Raw genomic sequence first — 21,474 nt, 5'->3', positions numbered from 1 at the left:
TTTACCAACATTTCCTATATTTTAAGTAAAAAGAAGTGTGCAGTAATTTTTGTAGTGTCCCAGACTATGCCTCTACGCATTTTTTTACAATTTAAATGAAAACATGAAAAAATAGACCTAACAATCAAATACAATCATAAACTAATCAAGATAAATGCAAATTAAAATACTAAAAATGAAACAAGAAAAACATAAAACAAGAGAAGTTAAGTTTTTCGTAGGACAAAAGTTGCTCAACATTACCTCCTAAACAGGGGAAAAATTAAAAAAAAAATTGGGCAGTAGAGGGTTAAAAATCTGAAAATTAATAAAAAAAAATGATTTGAAATTTTAACAATTTAAAATATGGGAGTTTTGAATTTGAGTGTTATACTTACTCCTTCATTTCCAATCGATGAATTAAGCTGCTTACCTCATTTTGGTCAGGACAATTTTTTCGGACATTTCTCAATAAAACAAGGTTTGTTTTACAAGTCTAAAGTTTGTATTGGCATGATTTGCTGTTTGTTAAACGTTTTTTTATCTTCAGTTTAAAAGAGGATGGTGTTTGTATTTTTTTTGTTTTTTGCTTGTTTTTACAATGATGGTCACTTAAGATTTAAAACATAATTTGATTTATTTTATTTTTTTTCGCTGCTGTTTGGTCTCTCATGATTTTCTGTTATATAAAATGGTTGGCTCTTGAGAATGTAAAGCTAGAAATGTAGTTTTCACTGTCTGAAAAAGGACAAACGTATAATGCATGCAGAAACACAGAAAGTCTTTTGCATTAGCTTTGTACAATTAGAATTGCTTATTTTATTGGGTTTCACTTTCCAGAAAGTATTTCATACTTTTTTTTGTCACGACGACGGCGTCGTCCTGAGACACTGCCTTGCTTGCTTGTTTGCTTTTCTATGTTAATCATGATTTACACTCTGAGAATTTAAAACTAAAACAAAAAAATAGGGACAGCTTTCAGGAGAAGAGAATTAACGCTTGATGGAGACAACAAAGTGTTACACTTTACAAGGAATTGACACAAATGAAAACTCGCCCAAATTTATCAGCATTCCATAACAGTCAAAAATTCTATTCTATTTTTTTGTTAAGTAGAAATACCTCCCCCAAGGGTTGAATCTCTTCTCCCAAAATAAAAACTGCCAACCTTAAAACTAGAGTAAATTTATAAAGATCCTGCCACCACACTTCAGGGCTTCACGAACGCCTCCGGCGGTATCCGGTTCTGTTTGTGCAGCTCGGAAAACGCAAACGCCGCCCGCTCGTAGTCCCAGTTCGTCTCCTCCAGACACTTGCGGCTCCACTCCAGGTTCATGTTGCTCTGGGTGGCCATCGCTTGCACCATCTGCAGTTTGGTGTTGTCGTCCGGGGCGCCGCCGGGTAGCACCGGAACCGCCGCTGCGATGGGTGCTGCCACCGCTGGTACTGCCGCTGAAGTCGATGCTGCCGCCGATGGTTGGAATCCTTGGCTCGAGACGGGATCTTTGAAGGCTTTTTCGTCCTGCAACCGGGTCGTGTTGTTGATGTGAATGACCTCGTTGCGGATGCAGAAGCCGCCGGTGGCGCCCGGCACGATGACGAGCGAGCGCTGGAACGACCGGTACGGCTCGTTGATGACGGCCGGCTTGCGCTCCTTGAACACCCCCGTTACGGTCAGGAGGAGAAGTTGGGGCTGTGGGAATAGAAGGAAATATTGATTGATGAATCGATTCAGAAAACAAGATGACAAAATTTACTTTAAATCAAAGAAACATTATTTTGTTTGACTCTAGAAGGGATATGTCCAAAGATCCGTCCAACTCCAAGCGAAACACACTCGGGGACACCGTGAAGATTTTCCCATGTCCCCTTAAAAAACTTTAACTCCTAGGTAACCTGTTTTGGTAAATAATCATAATCATACATGGCGAAATCCAGTCTACAATCCGCTAAAATCACCTAGCGAACCGAAGCGAACTCGGGAAGGGAAATGTTAACGATGCGGTCCAGCTACGTTGTGATTGGTGATAAGAACAAATTCAGAAAAAAACCTACACTCTAGAAAAAGCTACCTATTTTTTATTTTTACGATAAAGGGGGGAAACCGTTTTAGTTTTGGTATGTTTTAGGAGCCCAAAAAGGCAACCTGTAGAAAAAAACATTTTCTCGGTTTGTTTTATTACGTCTGAATCAAACTCCTTACTTAGAAAATCAGTTTTTTTTTATTTTTCCTCGCCGAGCAATCTTTAACAATTTGTCCGATTTCCAATGTCCAAAAATTAAAATTGTTGAGAATTTTCGCAGATATTTTAATTATTTTTATAAAGAAATTTTAGAATTATTAAAATTTTAATGCATAAAATTCTCGAATCAATTAAGAAAACTCCTGGAAATTTTCAAAATTAAAAAATTTAAGAATTTTTAATTTTTTTAATTATAGAGTTTTAGAATTTCAGAATTTAAGAATTTTAAAATTTTAAAGTTTTAATATTTTGGAATTTTGGAATTTTAGAAATTTAATATTTTAAAATTCTAAAATTTTAGAATTTCAGAATTTTGGAATTGTGGAATTTTTGAAATGTTGGAATTTTTGAAATTTTTAAAATTTTGGAATTTTTGAAATTTTGAAATTTTAGAATTTGAGAACTTTAGAATTTTAGAATTTCAAAATTTTGGAATTGTGGTATTTTGGAATTTTGGAATTTCGGAATTTTGAACTCGAACTTTTGAAACCCTGGAACCTTTGAACTTTAGTTTAGAACTTTGAATTTTGAATTTTGAATTTTGAATCTTGAACCTGAATTTAGAATTTAGAATTTTAGAGCTTTAGAACCCAGAATTTTAGAACTTAGAATTTTAGAATCTTTAGAATCTTAGAACTTTTGAACTTTAGAATTTTAGAATCTTTAGAACCTTAGAACCTTAGAACTTAGAACTTAGAATCCTTAGAATTCCAGAATCCTAGAATCCAGAATTTTAGAACCTTAGAATTTTAGAATTTTAGAATTTTAGAATTTTAGAATTTTAGAATTTAAGATTTTAGAATTTTAGAATTTTAGAATTTTAGAATTTTAGAATTTTTGAATTTAAGAATTTAAGAATTTAAGAACTTAAGAATTTAAGAATTTAGGAATTTAAGAATTTAAGAATTTAAGAATTTAAGAACTTAAGAATTTAAGAATTTAAGAACTTAAGAATTTAAGAACTTAAGAATTTAAGAATTTAAGAATTTAAGAATTTAAGAAGAACTTAAGAATTTAAGAATCCCAAGAATTTAAGAATTAAGAACTCAAGAATTCAAGAATTTAAGAATTTAAGAATTTAAGAATTTAAGAATTTAAGAATTTAAGAATTTAAGAATTTAAGAATTTAAGAATTTAAGAATTTAAGAACCTAAGAATTTAAGAATTTAAGAACTTAAGAACTCAAGAACCTAAGAACTCAAGAACTTTAAGAACTCAAGAACTTAAGAATTTAAGAATCCCAAGAATCCAAGAATCCCAAGAACCTAAGAATCCAAGAACTCAAGAATCCTAAGAACCTAAGAATCCAAGAATCCTAAGAACCCAAGAATCCTAAGAACTCTAAGAACTTAAGAACTCAAGAACTCAAGAATCTTAAGAATCCCAAGAACTTAAGAATCAAGAATCCCAAGAACCTAAGAACCTAAGAATCCCAAGAACTCAAGAATCCTAAGAACCTAAGAATCCTAAGAACTCAAGAATCCTAAGAATCCAAGAACTCAAGAACCTAAGAACTCCAAGAATTAAGAAACCCAAGAACCTAAGAACTCAAGAACTCAAGAACCCAAGAATCTAAGAACTTAAGAACTCAAGAATTCAAGAATCCTAAGAATCCAAGAATCCAAGAATCCTAAGAATCCCAAGAACTTAAGAATTCCAAGAATTCAAGAACCTAAGAATTTAAGAATCCCAAGAATCTAAGAACTCAAGAATTCTAAGAATTTAAGAATTTAAGAATTAAGAACTCCAAGAATTTAAGAACTCAAGAATTTAAGAATTTAAGAATTTAAGAATTTAAGAATTTAAGAATTTAAGAACTTAAGAACCTAAGAAATAAGAACTTAGGAATTTTAGAATTTTAGAATTTTAGAATTTTAGAATTTTAGAATCTTTAAATTGTAGAATTTTAGAATTTTAGAATTTTTAAAATTTTAGAATTTTAGAATTTTAATCCAGAATCTTAGAATTTTAGAACTTTTGAATTTTAGAATCTTGTAATTCCTTGCACCTAACCTTAGAATTTTGTACCTTGCACTCAGAATTTTAGAATTTTAGAATCTTAGAACCTTAGAATTTTAGAATTTAGAATCTTAGAACCTAGAATCCTAGAATTTAGAATCCAGAACTTTAGAACTAGAACCCTAGAACTTAGAATCTTAGAACCTTTAGAATCTTTAACCTTGAACTTTAACTCCAGAATTTTAATTTAGAACTTTAGAATCTTAGAATCTAGAACTCCAGAACCTTAGAACCTTTAGAATCTTAGAACTTTAGAATCGAACCTTAGAACTTTAGAACTTTAGAACCTTAGAATCTTTAGAACCCTAGAACTTTAGAACTTTAGAACTTTAGAATCTAGAACCTTAGAACCTTAGAATTTAAGATTTAGAACCTTAGAATTTTAGAATCTTAGAATTTTAGAACCTTGAATCCAAGAATTAAGAATTTAAGAACCTAAGAATTTAAGAATTTAGAATTTAAGAATTTAAGAATTTAAGAACTTAAGAATTTAAGAATTAAGAACCAAGAATTTAAGAACTAAGAATTTAAGAATTTAAGAATTGAAAGAATTTAAGAATTTAAGAATTTAAGAATTTAAGAATTTAAGAATTTAAGAATTTAAGAATTTAAGAATCCAAGAACCTAAGAATCCAAGAATTTAAGAATTAAGAATCCAAGAACTTAAGAATCCCAAGAACTCAAGAATCCAAGAATCTAAGAACTCAAGAATCCCAAGAACTCAAGAACTAAGAACTTAAGAACCTTAAGAACTCAAGAACTCCAAGAACCTAAGAACTTAAGAACTCAAGAATCCCAAGAACCTAAGAACCAAGAATCCTAAGAATCCAAGAATCCCAAGAACTCCAAGAACCTAAGAATCCTAAGAATCCCAAGAACTCAAGAACTAAGAACTCCAAGAACTTAAGAACTCAAGAACTCAAGAACTCAAGAACCTTAAGAACTCCAAGAACTCAAGAACCCAAGAACCTAAGAATCTAAGAACTCAAGAATCTAAGAACTCAAGAACTAAGAATTTAAGAATCCAAGAATCCCAAGAACCTAAGAACTTAAGAATCCTAAGAATCTTAAGAACTCTAAGAATCCCAAGAATCCCAAGAATTTAAGAACTCCAAGAATCTAAGAATCCAAGAATCTCAAGAACTCCAAGAATCCCAAGAACTCAAGAACTCAAGAACCTAAGAACTTAAGAATTTAAGAACTAAGAACCCAAGAACTCCAAGAATTTAAGAACTCCAAGAACTCAAGAACCCAAGAACCCAAGAACCAAGAACTCAAGAACTCAAGAACTCCAAGAACTCTAAGAACTCAAGAACTCAAGAACTCAAGAACCTAAGAACTCAAGAACTAAGAACCTAAGAACTCAAGAACCTAAGAACTCAAGAACTCAAGAAAACTAAGAACCCAAGAACTCCAAGAATCCAAGAACCTAAGAATTTAAGAATCCTAACCTAAGAATCCCAAGAACCTTAAGAACTCAAGAATTTAAGAACTCAAGAACCTAAGAACTCAAGAATCCAAGAATCCAAGAACCCAAGAATTTAAGAATTTAAGAATTTAAGAATTAAGAATTTAAGAATTTAAGAACTCAAGAATTTAAGAATTTAAGAACTTAAGAACTAGAATTTAAGAATTTAAGAATTTAAGAACTTAAGAATTTAAGAATTTAAGAATTTAAGAATTTAAGAACTTAAAGAATTAAAATTGAAGAATTTAAGAATTTAAGAATTTAAGAATTTAAGAATTTAAGAATTTAAGAACTTTAAGAATTTAAGAATTCAAGAACTTTAAGAACTTAAGAATCCCAAGAATCCAAGAACTAAGAATTTAAGAACCTAAGAACTCCAAGAAGAATTTAAGAATTTAAGAATTTAAGAATTTAAGAATTTAAGAATTTAAGAATTTAAGAATTTAAGAATTTAAGAATTTAAGAATTTAAGAACATAAGAATTTAAGAATTTAAGAATTTAAGAATTAAGAATTTAAGAATCAATTTAAGAATTTAAGAATTTAAGAATTTAAGAATTTAAGAATTTAAGAATTTAAGAACTTAAGAACTCCAAGAATTTAAGAATTTAAGAATTTAAGAATCCCAAGAACTTTAAGAATTTAAGAATCCAAGAACTTAAGAACTCAAGAACTTAAGAACTTAAGAATTTAAGAACTTAAGAACCTAAGAATCCAAGAATTTAAGAACTCAAGAACTCCAAGAACTCAAGAATCCAAGAACTACAGTTAAGAATTTAGAATTTTAGAACTTAGAACCTTTAGAATCTAGAATTTTAGAACTTTAGAACCTTAGAACCTTAGAATCCTAGAACTTAGAATCTTTAGAATTTTAGAATTTAGAATCTTTGAACTTTAGAACTTAAAATCTTAGAATCTTAGAACTTTAGAACCTTAGAACCTTAGAACTTGCAATCTTGCACCTCAGAATCTTAGAACCTTGCACTTTGCACCTCAGAATTTTGAATCTTTAGAATCTTGGAATCTTAGAACCTTAGAACCTTAGAACCTTAGAACCTTAGAACTCCAGAATCTTAGAACCTTAGAATCTAGAACTTTAGAACCTTAGAACCCTGAACCTTAGAACCTTTAACCCAGAATTTTAGAATTTTAGAATTTTAGAATTTTAGAATTTTAGAATTTTAGAATTTTAGAATTTTAGAATTTTAGAATTTTAGAATTTTAGAATTTTAGAATTTTAGAATTTAGAATTTTAGAATTTAGAATTTTAGAATTTTAATTTTAGAATTTTAGAATTTTAGAATTTTAGAATTTTAGAATTTTAGAATTTTAGAATTTTAGAATTTTAGAATTTTAGAATTTTAGAATTTTAGAATTTTAGAATTTTAGAATTTTAGAATTTTAGAATTTTAGAATTTTAGAATTTTAGAATTTTAGAATTTTAGAATTTTAGAATTTTTGGAAATCAGAGTTTTTAATTTTTGGATTCAACAAACAAGTTTTGGATTCTTGAATTTGACTTTTCAATATTTTGACGTTTTAATTTTTCCCTAAGAAAGTATAAAATTTTGAAAAAAATAATCTTCCTACGGGTTCAATCCCATCTAAAATCAAAGGCGGGAAGCCATCTTCTGTTACGTCCAATCAAGCTCATATTTGGAATTTGACCACAGAACACTACCAGAACACCCCCCCAATAATATTTTATGCAATCCGAATGTCTATGTCTTGTGAACAATCGAAATTGAATGTGTCCAGTATAAAATAAACTCAAAAGAAATGAATAATTCAGAGCTTGTAGCAAATGTTAATAATGGGTTGAGTGTAAGAATAAATCTATTGAAGAAATCTTCAACCAACAGATTTTTTTTTGTCATTTCAACGTTATTTCAATATTTATACTTTTTATTTTTTTGCCGAGGGACAAAATCTATCAAAAATATTTGCATCGGCCTTATTTAGAAATGACAAACAAACATTTTCGGAAGAAAATTCAATTATGTTTCATCTCTAAGAAATCAAAGTTTTTCCATTACAAAAAATTATAGTAATTCCTGAAAATATTTTTCTTTACAACTAGAAAGTTAATTATTTTATTTATCAAAATTGCCATCCGCGCCTGAGCAAATTTAGCCAGCAGATCCGCCCTGTCCGTAACAACCCTAGTAAGTAGATTTGTTTTTTCCAGAATGTTCATGAGATTTCTTTAAAGTTACAGATTCTTAAACTATTCTCTGTATATATTTTTTTCTTGTAAGACTGTGAATATTGAAACATGTTTTCTGATAATATATCTTGAAATGTTTTCTTTTTAAAAGCCGTACAGAAGATAACTTCTATATCATAAATTTGAGACGTTTTTTTATAGTTTAGAAAAGATTGTTGTAAAAAAATATGCAAGTGGTTATGTTACAGACATGACCATTACGACAAAGAACATTGTTTAATAATAAAGAACTAAAAGTCCGATTAAGACCTTTAAAATCTAACGGATCGTGGCTAGGTCCAAGCTTTGACAGTGACGCTCTTCGCCCTTCGTTTTTTTTTTTCGGGATTGAAACCGCATCAGAAATAGAGCCCTCAAGACATATAGTTCTTCGCCAAAATCTTGCCAACACTCACCGTAAACAGCGTCAAATCCACCACAAACGACTGCGGATCGTGCTTGGTATTCGGCAGCTCCGACAGGAACGACACCACCGGCAGCCGTCCCATCTTCAAGTACCGACAGCGCGTCTCCAAGTCCCGCTTTATGGAAATGTTCCTATTGTACGTCAGGTACGCCTGCAACCGCTGCTGGCTCGTCTGCGCTGGACTGTTGACGACCGTCAGCGAGATCATCGCGTGCTCGTGGTACGCCTCGAGCAGCGGCTGCCGATTGTCCGAGTCGTAGATGATAAAGTACTGCTCGAGAAACTGGCGCACAATGTCGGCACCGGCCGCGTCGCACAGGAAGGACGCCTTGGCCGGGGGGAGTTTGTTGTCGTCGTCCTCGACGTCGAACCCGATCGGTGGGGGGAGGTCCATGTTGTCCTAAGGAGGGGGGAAATTTGGAAGGTTAATCTGTGAATTGTTTGCATCATTTGTTCGGCCATACAAGTCTCCATGCAATTTTGACAGCTGTCCATATAAAAATAGTTGTGGAAATTCGAAAATCAGTATCTCGGAAAGGAAATTTCTGATCGATTTCGTGTCTTCTGTAAAATTGTAAGTATTGATGAGGATCATTCAAAAGATAACATACGTTTTAAAATAAGTTATAATTTCTCATTACTTTTTTTATCAAAACCCTGTTTCAAGGTTTTTGAATTTACAGCGTTTCCACGTCAAACAATGACGGTTTCGATTATTATTTTTTTGGAAAAATCACATTTTTCAAAAAAAAACATCTTCTGAACGGCTCAACCGATTTTAGAACGCTACGTTTCAAAAGTTCTAAAGAAAGGTGAGAAAATGGGCTTATAAAAATAGTAAAGGTGGAATTAGACTGCGGCAAACAAACTCGCACATTTTGACACTCTGCGTTGTTTGTTCGCCAACATTTGTTTGCAGAAACGTCAACTTGCATACAATTTGTCTTGTTTGGCAAACTGCCATAGTCTAATTCTGGAGTTTTTTTTTTTGAAAAGGTCCAATAAACCAAATTTTCAGTTTTAGCTTTTTGGGTGTTTTTTAATACCCCTGACTCAAGGCTGTTTCAAAACACCCAAGAAGCAAATTGGAAATTTGGTTTATTGAACCTTTTCAAAAAAACTCCAGAATTGCACCTTAAGACATTTAAAAAACATTGCTGAATACACTTACGGATGAAATGAAAAAATAAGTTTGCTGATTTAAAGGGTCTAGGGACAAAAAGCTAAACATATTATTCTCGGGTGAGTTTTCAAAAGGCCGTAAGAGCCACCGTGGCCTCTGACACTAATATTCGATTTTCTCGAAATCGTAGCAAAATTTCATTTATTTTTAGCACTTGGGCACTTGAAAGAACAATCTTAAGCATTTTTGAAATTGATTTTTCGTAAGTAGGTCGAATGACGAGGCAAAAAGGTTTTGTTTACCATTGGCTCTTACGGCTTTTGAAAACTAATCCGAGTATTCTTGTAGCATATAGAGCAACGATGAATATCCATTAAGGGGTTACATACATGTAAATCGGCAAAAATTCCAGAGGTTGGTTTGAGCACACACTTAAACTTTTTTTACATTTGTTTTAAGGGAATTAAAATATATATTTTCAACTATTATCAAAATAAATTTGAAGACATTTGGTTGTATGATTGCCGAGATATAGCTATTTGAAGTTAGGAGTTTCAAAAAACGGGTGCCACGATATCTCAAAACTGCTCTGACCAAATTGGCTCAAAATTTTGGTGAAGACTCGTCAAACTATTCCCGTTTGCATGACGAAGGCCGATTTTCAAAAAGTTTATTTTTAAAAAAGATTAAAATATTTTTATGTTTTTTATGTAAAAAATCAACAAATTTTGATTTTTGTATTTTTTAAAAAAGCAAAATTTTAAAATCGGCTTCGTCACGGAATATGTCTTGTAAGTCTTCACCTCAAATTTCAGCCAATTTGGTCCATCCCATCTCGAGATATCGTGGCACCCGTAAATCAACTCGGCGTTTAGAGAAAAACGCTCACAAAGTTTGACAGTTCGCTTTGCGCATGGCAAAATTTTGAAAATGATTGAAAATCACATTTTAAGTGGTTTGAATACATTTTCTGAAACATGAAATTTTGTGATTTTCTACATGTATGTAACCCCTTAACTGGATTAGGAGATGATTTCTCGAAAAAAAAATGGATTTCAGTATATCACTTGAACTCAAAGTACCATGCTACTCCAATTAAAACAAAAAAATGTGCCGAATTTTGATAACTTTTCCTTTTTTTTTGAAAAAAATTAAAACCCTTTTTGGTCACCCTATTTTATAACTTCGACGCTGAATTTCAGCCAAATCGGAGCTTTTTTTTATCCGGATCCTGTTGATTTAACGTAGAATCGCTGTTTATAGATGGTTTTGTGCTACTATTAAATGTTTACAAAATATTAATGGATTTACAAAATATATTAAGAAAAAAATACAAGCTGAGGTCTTTTTGAATACGTGGTCCCAAAATTCAACATTTGTCAAGAGCCTAAAAGTAGATTACAATAGATTTTACAATTTTTTAAAATGAAAATTTGATTTTTAATATTTGCACCTTTTACAAAACTTCAGAATTTCTTTTTTTTCTATTTATATTTTATAGAAAAAAGAATTTGTAATCTAAAAAGAATTTACACAAGACTCACCATTGATTCATTTTGATATTATTATTATTTAAGAAATACAAATTTTTCGAGTTATAGCCGTTCACGTTTAATTTTTAATATATATATATATATATATATATATATATATATATATATATATATATATATATATATATATATATATATATATATATATATATATATATATATATATATATATATATATATATATATATATATATATATATATATATATATATATATATATATATATATATATATATATATATAGCAATTCCATTTGAAAGAGCCTAAACCAAAAAACCGCCTGGATTCTCGGGTTTCAGGCCAAAATATTAGACCCGTATTTTGTTTGTTTACATCGTGCTAGGTGGTTGTAACGTCATTTTCGTCATTTTCTAAAAATCACTTTTTCAAACAGACGCAAAGAAAGTGATGAGTTTGGTTAAAAATAGAAGCCCAAAATCTAGCTTAACTATTGAAAGTCGTGGCGAGTGTCTAAAATGCGCGGACTCGGAACATAACATATCAAAAAATTGATGTCGAACCGTACGTTTTGAGATACGATTTTGAAAATAAAACCTGCGACGCAAAAATCGAAATCGGCAAAAATCAACTTTTTTCACTAAAAGTTACTCAGCGATGACCTATACATGTCTGGGTACCAAAATTTTCGTAATTGAGAGACGCAACTTTTGGTACCATAACATCTATAGGTCATCGCTGAAATTTTAAAGTTATCGCAGTTTTAGTGGAAAAAGTTGATTTTTTGCCGATTTCGTCATTTTCCCGTTTTTGCGCGTGGCGCGTCGAAAAACGTAGTTTTTTTTTTCAAAAAAATCATATCTCGGAAACGTACGGTTCGACATCGCCAATTTTTTGATATGTTATGTGAAATTTTCCGAGGAATCCGATAAAAATATTTTTAGACATAGGCTCTTTGGTCCAGACACGGTCAAAACGCCATTTTAAGTTTTCATACGACTTTTCAATAGTTAAGCTAGATTTTTGGAACTTTTTACTATTTTTCCCAAATAGCCAAACTCATCACCTTCTTTGCGTCTAAGACAGCTAAAATCGGATGAAATGGCGCGGAGATATGATTTTTAGAAAAAGTGGTTTTTGCGAAAATGACGAAAATTGCCATTTTTGAACCACCCTAGCACGATGTAGGCCACCCTAATGGCCAAACAAAAAATACGGGTCTAATTATTTTGGCCAAGGAACCCCCAGAAAAATTTTGAGCCCGATCGGAGAACTTTTTTTTTGGTTTAGGCTCTTTTCAAATGGAATTGCTGTATATATATATATATATATATATATATTTTTCATAAAAAAATTAATTCAATGACCAATGATGATTGGTATTTAATTTTTTTTTTCTCGAAATACAGTTATTAAAAAAGAAACTATGAAATCTGGAGCAACACGAGAAAAGGGCGGATAAGCATTTTGACAGCTCGAACTATTTTGCAAATTCCGAGCCAACAGGTAAATTTTTCACAAAACTCGAAATGTTAGACAATAGTTGGACTTATCAGCTATCTTTTAACACTGCGGGTTTTGTCAAATAGTTACTTGTTAGCTCGGAATTTGCAAAATAGTTCTGGCTGTCAAAATGCTTATGCGCCCTTTTCAAATGTTGCTCCAGAAATTTAAGTTGCAACTGCCCATTCACTTTCTGTTTTCTCAAAAAAATAAAACGAAAAAATTAAAACTAAGAAATTTTTAATCTTTTAAATTGTTGAAAACTATCAAAAAGGAGATTTTTAAGATCTGTTTTGATAAATAATTCTCAAATATCTTTAAAAAATAACAATAACCCTGGAAAATAAAACATGATAGACGAAGAACTAGACTACAGGTTATATGATAAAACAAAATAAATCTGATTTAATTTTACAAATTCTGTTCAATCTAAAAAAAATGATTTTTTGGGTATTTAAAATTATGTTTTTATTTTCTTATTTGGTGAATTATTGATTATGTACCTGATATTATTAGATTATTTAACATTAACTTAAATTTTCGATTTTTTAATTTTATGAAGCAGTCTAAGACTTAATATAGAAATCAACTTTCTTGTTTTGAGCAATTCCATGTCCGACCCTCTCCAATTTCAATGAAACTTGGTAAACATGTTACCCTAGGCTTATATAAGGCATTTTTTGTTTGAGCCAGTTGAAATCGAGAATGACATTTGTGAAGGGCTCAAGTTATTTAAATATTTTTGTATATCGTAATTTAAAAATTCCTGTTCCTCAAAGCATCGTAAAAGAGAGCCGAGCTCCCGTGGTGTAGTGGTACGGCTTTGTAAGCGGAAGGTCGATGGCTTGAAACCCATCTGGCGAGGCAAAAGGGGTAGGTGGCGGTCGAGAGGGGATATCGGCTGCTGCGGGAATTGACTTTGTCAAGTCCCAAGCCTCCCCAAAACCCATCCCATCCAATCTCTCGGTTGGCGACTGAGTCTGAGCGTTGAAGAACTCTGTAACACAATACGCAGAGAAGAGCTTCAAATGCTACTTTCGACTCGGTCACATGCTCTCAGGCAAAATTCGAGCTGAAGATTGGGCTATATGATCGGTAACGATCTCTAGATGGGTCAAAAATAAAACGAGATTTCCCCTCAATCTCGCTCATCTCCACGTCCTCGGATCGGTCTCTCGTGCTCGTGTGGCATGGCATTTGGGGGATTGGTCTGGGGAATGAGGGGGCAACTGCTCGAATAATTTGTCAAATACTGTCTCGCTCAAACAATAGCGCTACGGAAGACGATCGTTCGGCAGGCTGTGTATAGCAGTAAAACAGAAAACCTGAGAACAGATCATACTACAATAGATACGCAAGTGTCGCAGTGGTCCGTGTCTGTTCACAGTAAAAAAAAAAATCGTAAAAGAGATCTAAGACAAACTTGTAAGAAATGTGACGAGCTTGCTAAAAAAAACACACTGAAATAAACGTATACACTATTATTTCTATGAGATTTTTAGATTTCAAGGTTTAGAAGTCAAGTTCGGAGGCGGGCGCATGATTTTTTGCCCTCCATTTTTTGATGAATTCCCTAGAATATATATTGCAAGAAGCCTGGAACACTATCAGGAAGGAAAATTGTCTAGAGAATCGATTCCCGCAATCGGTTTTAATATTATTTTGTCGGAGAGACACACCATCTAGCATTTTTCATTTAGCTTATTCCACGAAAAAACCGAGCGAAAAAAAAATTACATTTAAATTCTAAATTTTAGGACCTAAAATCAAAAAATCTCGTGGAAACAGCGTGTATTTTTATTCCAGTGCATATTTTCCGGAAAGCTCGTCTATTTGATGAAATCGGAGTTTGTTTAGAGTCGAGTTGAGTAAAAAAAAACATGTTTTGTGCAGAAATTGCTCTTTTTAAGATTATCTGGATATTAAGATCAGCCATCAACAACCTACAACTTTGACGTTTTTTCATCTTCCGATAATCGAGAACATTAAAAAAAACTTTTTTTAAGCAAATGCTATAAGCCTTTACAATATTTAATATATATATTTTTTTAAATTAGGTTCTACATAAAATGTTAAGGTGAAACGGGACAACTTCTGTTCAACTTGCACCAATTTCAGAACTCGCCAAATTGCTTGCTATCGTTCTATAACAGGTAGAACTTGTTTGATTAACGGTATTTTCCTCAGAAGTGCTTCCAACAGCTCGAGTCGTGGTGTCAACATGGCGCTGCCTTCCTGTTTCCCCTTAATATACCATATTTTTGTAAGGATCGCTGACGAAATTGTATGGAGACTTGCAGTCAAAACCAAACACACAGGAAAGCAGGCTTCACTGAACACCAAGATCGGGTGCGCCGTGGTGCGGTTTTCGTGTCACTCTAGAACCCAAACCGAGCTGTTTATTGTCACACCATAGCAACTGTACCGAAAGCACCTTGGTACACCACCGGTGCACCCAACTGTATACCAAGATGCAACTCAACAGAATGGTTGATCCAAGTAAACCGGAGGCGACATTGTTTTGATTGAGGTTTGTTAGCCATCATTCACATCTTCGGGGTGGCCTGGCGGTTGTGATCTCCGTCTTTTAATCACGAGGTTTCTGGTTCAATCCTGACATAAATATATTGAGGTTTTTTTTCAATTTTTATTATCAAAATTAGTGATTACATACATTAAAAAAACTTCTTCGAACCTGCGACGCTCTAGTCAAAGGGTTAAAACATTGAATGGATTTTTGTAGTGGAATAGAGAAAACGTTCTGTATTATGCAGGCAAAAAATGCCTATTTCAGGATTATATGCACTAGAAGTTAGAGTTTATATTACATGACACTACGAAATTCTATTCCTAAAGAATTATTCTGAAGAAATAAAAACATTCAAAAAAATAAAATAATAACTGTCGAGATTCGAACCAAGAACCTTTAAAATACTAATGCAGTGCCTTTGACAACCACACCATTAAGAAGTGTTGATTTCAGCTGGCTTGCTAGGCATCAAGAGTTCTAAACTTCTCCCGTGTGGTAGGCGCAGAAACCAAGTCAGTTTTGTGTACCCGATCCACACCGCCGTCACACCAAACTTTGGTTTCGGTGCACCGATCAAGCTACCGAGCTGTGTCGGGTTTTTTTCGTGACGAGAAATGGTGCGCATAGAAAAACCGGTATCATAGCAAACCGTTGTCGCACCCGTCAAAAGGAAAGTCTGCAGGAAAGAAACAATAATAAAAGATTCAAAAACTTACCAGTTTGATCACCTTCGGTAGCCGTTTGCGAACCTCGCTGGCGGAAGATACGTAAATAATGAAGAAAGTGTGTTAGTTTATTTCTTTTCCCAGTATTCCCAAAAGAGAAAATTTAAACTGGACAGCAAAAGCAAGCACTCAAACAAACTACTGATTTTGTGATTTTCAACTATGGCAAAAATTGGATTTTCTATAAGTCTATTAGAAACAATGCAAATTTTGTGACAGCATTTTTCTTAAAACTAGATCGCCAGCGTAAATAAAAAAAAATTGTTTAACATTTTTAATCACAAATCCATAAATCAATCTTCACTGGAACCATCTAGTTGCAAATGCACGAACCACACGAAATCTAGCAACAACTGTCAAACGCGTGAGCTGTGGTGAATTTGACAATTTTGTGGTGAGTTTCCACACATTCAAATTGGCCGTTAAATTGTCGATTGATGGATTTGTGTCGAAATTCATTGTTACAAGTGTTCTGAAGCATAGTTCATCTTGATTTTTTTCCCTTATTTTTTTACTATTGTTTTTTTTTGTGTTTGTTTTTTTTTTTCTTTGTTTGCTAAGATTTTTTAATAATATGATCTTTTGTTTGACCATTTTTGCTTTCCTCAACATTTCATCAGGTTTCTCTATTTTTCTTACAGCAACTAAACTTTTTTGCTGTTTTTCTTTATTTTTTTTGAGCCAACAGCTAGCAATTATTTTTGGTAGCAAACAAAATTGATGTGTTTATTTGTTGTTCTTCATTTTATTTCCATTCAAAGTTCAATTTCAAAATCATTCAAGGCAGTTTCATTATTCCACCGAAGAAAATCGGCTAATTGGGACAAACTTTCGACGATCACCCAACATAACCATAAGCTTTATGGTTATAACCGTTGATGTTACTTTTGTGAAAGTGTATTTGTTTTCGCTGTATCATTTTGTGTTGTGCTTGTTTGAGTCAACAACCATTTCGTCAACAGACGAATGTGACTCTTCTCCGTTCGAGGAGGGTTTCCCTTCCTGAGTCCAAAGCTGGACTACCTTTCAAGCAGACTCCTTTTTTAGTCGGGGTTCCAACCGACGACCGATTTTTTTTTTTTCGTTTTTGTTGTTCGATTATTTCAACTTTTTAGTTGATTTTCGTTTTTTTAAGCTGATTTATTCCTTTTTTCTGGTTTTATTCAATAATTCTCATTTTTCTCGGATTTGATTTCTGCACTGGAAAACTGTATCAATTTTGTTGAAAACAAAAAAGTTTCTCACTAGCTGTTGATTGAATTGTTTTGCTCACATTTTTTTCGCGCAGAAACCTTCAGAATTACAATTATTTCTTGAGTTTTATTTGCTTCAAACCTAACTGTTATGTTTTCACTGTTTATTTTACAGTTTCTTCTTCTTTTCTTTTAATTACTTATTCTAAATTGCATTACAAAACTTGCATTAATTCAATCGAAACAAATTTATCAGGATTTCATCGAATTTGAGCCAAAGAAGAATTCTTTAACTTAAACTAAATTAAGGGTTTTTTAATTGAGTGCTTTCTTTTGCCTTCTTTTTTTAATTCACAAAATCGTGTCAATTGGAACAACGTTAAAAAGTGTGATAAGAGAAAAAAACAACATTGTTTTAAGAAATTGATCCTGTTGCCCGAAACCCGCTCCCACAAAACCTGTTGCCGATTTGCGCAGATTGCGACACCACCTTCCGCCGCATCCACAGTGGGAGTCAGCAGTCCAGGTTTGGACACTTTTCGGATACGATGCCAAAGCATGTCATCATATCAAATTAATCGTGTCATCTTTGTTCGAACCACCCCAACACTAGGGTGGGGTGAATAGGGACAGCGTGAAATCCACACGACGACGGTTCACAGAAGGAGTAGAAACACAAGACAGAAGGACAAAAGGGGCGGAACCGCACGCGGCGGCGGTCCAGAACTTTACAAAATACCTGACGTAGACGGTTGGGTCCTTGATGCGTTCCTTGAGCTGGTTCCCCTCCAGGTTGATCTCGACGAGGGCCAGGTTCTTCAGGCTGTCCAGGGCGGTGACGTACGGGATCTGCCGAGGGAGATTTATTTGAGTTTTGGACCGTTTGAGGAAAAAAAAGCAAAAGAGCTCACCTTATTGTTGGCCATGTAGAGGATCTTCAGGTTGGGCGCCTTCTTGTCCAGCAGCTTAAAGTGGTCCAGCATGTGCAGCTTGTTGTCGTTCAGGTTGAGCGCCTCCAGGTCCGGGATGTTCTCCTTGATGACGTCGAACGCGGCCATCATGATCTGCGGCCGGGTCAGCGCACAGTGAATGTCGGCCAGGTCCGGATCGGCGTGGAACTTCTCCAGGTTGAGCGCCTTCGTCGCCGGGTTGTACCGCTTGACCATGGCCAGCTTCATGCGCTCCTTCAGCTGCTCGTTCACCGTACACTGGGGCGATCCGTTCCGCACGATCACAATCATCTTCCGCCCGTCGGGCAGCCCGATGGTGCGGTCCATCCGCTGCAGCGTTTCCGCCGCCGTAAAATCCTCGATGTAAAAGCTGACCGCCGTGTCCTCGACCTTCCAGTAGTGCGGAATAAACAGCTGCGGCTGAATCGCTTGCAGCAACGACCGCAGAATAAAATCCTTCTCGTACTTGTGCCCGTACGGAATCTTCACCTCGAACCAGCTGGTCGGACCGTTCACCAGTCTCGGCTTCTTCGGATAACCTCGCTGCAACGGCGGAGACTTCCGCCCACCCCGTCCACCGTGCCGATTAAACCCCCTTCCCCCCTTAAAGTTCCGACGATCCCCATCATAGTCGCCACCTCCCCCACCCCCGCCCATCGCCTCATCGTCCTCCAGGTGGGCCCGAATCTGCATGTCCGAGATCTTAATCCCCCCCTTCCGGCCACCGTTGAACGGCTTGAAGCTCACCCGGCGCTTCACATCGGTCACCTTCCGGTCGCCCCGATCCCGCTCCGTCCGATCGTCATGCTCCGAGTAGTTGTTCCCAGTCGCTGAAAACCACCAGAAAACGTAAACAACCCGACTTTCACCCAGCAAGACTCAAAAGTGGTCCAAAATGGCGACGAACCAAACAAAAACTCCAAAAACAACTCACCTTCGTAAAACTTGCGGCCGCCACCGCCCTGGTTCCAGTTGTTGCGGCCACGGTTCTTTCCGCCACGGTTACTCATCGTGTGCGCGTTGGCAGTGTCTGCACTTACGGGTTGGTTAAAAACGGGATTTCACGACAAAAAGGAGCCAGCCAGCAAAAATTATGCCACCAAATGCGAATTCGCAAGCACCAGCAGGTTTTTTCGTGGTTTGACGTGAGTGGATGAACCCTTATCGGTCGAGCTGTCAAAGTGGATTCGAAGATGGTGAATTTTCGAACATGTCGGTAAGGTAGACCCAGTTGGTGAAACAAGGTTTACACGTTTATTCAGTTTGGGTGGTAAAAATAAAGTTGAGATTTTCTTCAATATTTTTTTTTTATTTTCTGACAAAATATTTATATCTCTAACGCAGTTTTAATGCTATCTTCAATTGATATTTACGTATCATCTAGATGGACAGCTGTCCCTAAATCTCAGTTCACATTCAAATATCATAATTGAGTTTGACACAATCATAATTGTTCAGTTTAGTTTAGCGCCTAAGTTCAGTTTTACGTAAATTAAAAGTATCCTTTTTGCGTCACAGTACACGTTAACGACAAACTACTCAAACTTTGTTCGAAGCAACCAGTGCGAAACAGAAAAGATACGAAGTACGACCTCTAGCTCCAAGTTTTGAGCCTTTAGCTGAGAGTTTTTTTTACCAATTGACAACCCAAGTATCCAGGTTTTCGAGCGAAGATGGCGCTCGAATGGTGAACGCCCGAAATGTCAAAATCGCGCAGTGGTACCAACATTAGAAAAAAATGTGGCTGTCATGCGTGATTTTGACATTTCGAGCGTTCACCTTTCGAACGTCATTTTCGCTTAAAAACCTGGATACCATAAGTAAATGGTAGTGATTTTTCACAGCAAAAATCGAAGGTTTTAATTTTTGAAACCATGGATTTCACGGCCATTCCCGGGCACTCTGAAATCTGCTCATAATAAACATAACAATGTTTTGTTTAAGCATGATTATGTACAGAAAAGTGTCTAAAAAAGTAGGCATCAATTCAAGATAGAAACTTAACCCTTTCCCGCATATTATTTTAAAAAAAAATGGCTATTTTTTTAAAATAATGGAGAATTTACGTCAGTTAAATTATGCTTCAGCTATTTTCATTTTACTGAGATTTTGAAAATTGATTTTGCTAAAAAAAAATCTCTAAATCGAAGAAACTCCTAAAAGTATAAGCAGCAAAATAGGTTATGCATACTTGTTTATTTTCATTATTTTTAGCAAAAGAGAATTTTGACATTCAAACAAATTTCCGGCAAATTTCATTTGTAGCATTTTTTACATTTATTGATCATTCTGAAAATTATGATACCATACAAAACGCTAAGCTAATTTTATTTCAACCTGTTTTGTATTTACACCAATTGAATGAAAAACTTTATTGATAATCAAAATATAATAATCCTTTTTCTCATCAGCTCACGTTATATGCAACTTGATCATTCATATTTAAATAAATTTTACCAGAATTGAAAAATAATAAAAAGTACAAAACAAGGTACAAAACACGATTAAAAACCATTTCTGATCACTTTTTTCATTTTAATGCAAAAAAAAATGGAAAAGACAACATTTTTTCAATGGATCAACTATGGTCCCCATGGAACGAGCTGTCAAGTAGGACCTTTTCTGTCAAGAAGGACCGCGAAGTTAAGTTTTATAAATTGATTTTAAAATCCATTTTAAAACCCTTACGGTCGTACAAAGGGTCATAAAAATAATCAACGCTTTAATGCTCTTAAAAGATATTTTTGTAACAATTATTTAAAATTTCGCGGCATTTTACGATATTTACTCAATTGGGTCCTAAAATGAAGCTTAGATTGCTGATATTATTGTGTACAGCAATAAAGCTTATTTTTCTGAGTACAATGACTCTTTGTACGACCACAAAAAGTTTAAAATGGATTTTTCAATCAATTTTGAAAAATTTACCTCGCGGTCCTTCTTGACAGAAAAGCTCCTACTTGACAGCTCGTTCCAAGGGGACCATAGTTGATCCATCGAAAAAATGTTGTCTTGTCAAAAAAAAATTGCATTAAAATGAAAAAAAGTGAACAGAAATGTTTTTTAAGCGTGTTTTTTACCGTTGTACATAAAAATTGACATAGGGCTTTAGTACCCAATTTCACGGCCAGAGGCAAACCGTCGAATCAGGCGGCGTGTCAGCTGTGAGCTTAAAAATGTGAAAACCTATCCCCCCTCACTTCGTCTCACCATCCAGCTGCAGCTTTGTTGACAAACAGACGGAGCACGTGGCGGCGTCGAGCCAGTTTCATTTTCCAAATGAAAAAAAAATGCCGTAATGGTAGCCAAACAGCCTTTTAGAAATTTTGAATTTCAGATAAATGTTTCTAAATTAAAATTCAAACATTCGAATTCAAGAATTCAAAATTCAATAATTCGAAAAATCAAGAAATCAAAATAAACACGCAGAAAAATAAGGCATATTTGAATCAACATAACGTTTTGTTGATTTGAAAATCATAATTTTTGTTGAATCAACACTAAACGTCAAAGCAACTTTTTCAAAGCAAAAAAAGATTTTTGGTAGAATTGAGTAAATCGAGGTTTGTTCCAACGCAAAATAGGCGTTGATTATATT

The 21,474-nt window shown here is 34.2% G+C and overlaps 1 protein-coding gene across 1 annotated transcript; it reads right to left on the bottom strand.

Moving 5' to 3' along the window:
- Positions 1-762: 762 nt before the first annotated feature.
- Positions 763-19,044, bottom strand: LOC6033028 (nuclear RNA export factor 1). The gene is made up of 6 exons (XM_001843482.2): positions 18,811-19,044; positions 17,838-18,706; positions 17,666-17,775; positions 15,725-15,761; positions 8,331-8,741; positions 763-1,672 (listed from the first exon to the last, which is right to left on the bottom strand). The coding sequence occupies exons 1-6, from the start codon at positions 18,884-18,886 to the stop codon at positions 1,190-1,192; spliced, it is 1,986 nt and encodes a 661-aa protein (XP_001843534.1). The 5' UTR covers positions 18,887-19,044; the 3' UTR covers positions 763-1,189.
- Between the last annotated feature and the right edge of the window lie 2,430 nt (positions 19,045-21,474).

The sequence above is a fragment of the Culex quinquefasciatus genome, chromosome 3 (assembly GCF_015732765.1).
Source record: "Culex quinquefasciatus strain JHB chromosome 3, VPISU_Cqui_1.0_pri_paternal, whole genome shotgun sequence".
Taxonomy (NCBI): domain Eukaryota; kingdom Metazoa; phylum Arthropoda; class Insecta; order Diptera; family Culicidae; genus Culex; species Culex quinquefasciatus.
Note: the sequence above shows the minus strand (reverse complement) of the source record. Positions and strands in the feature narration are given on the sequence as shown.

Bases quoted from the DNA above. Each gene is read 5' to 3' on its own strand.
- LOC6033028 (XM_001843482.2), bottom strand. From the start codon at position 18,886: ATGAGTAACCGTGGCGGAAAGAACCGTGGCCGCAACAACTGGAACCAG. The intron at 15,762-17,665 runs GTATTTTGTAAA...ATCTTCCGCCAG, and splicing joins GACCCAACCGTCTACGTCAG to CGAGGTTCGCAAACGGCTAC. The intron at 1,673-8,330 runs GTGAGTGTTGGC...CTATTCCCACAG, and splicing joins TGGATTTGACGCTGTTTACG to CCCCAACTTCTCCTCCTGAC.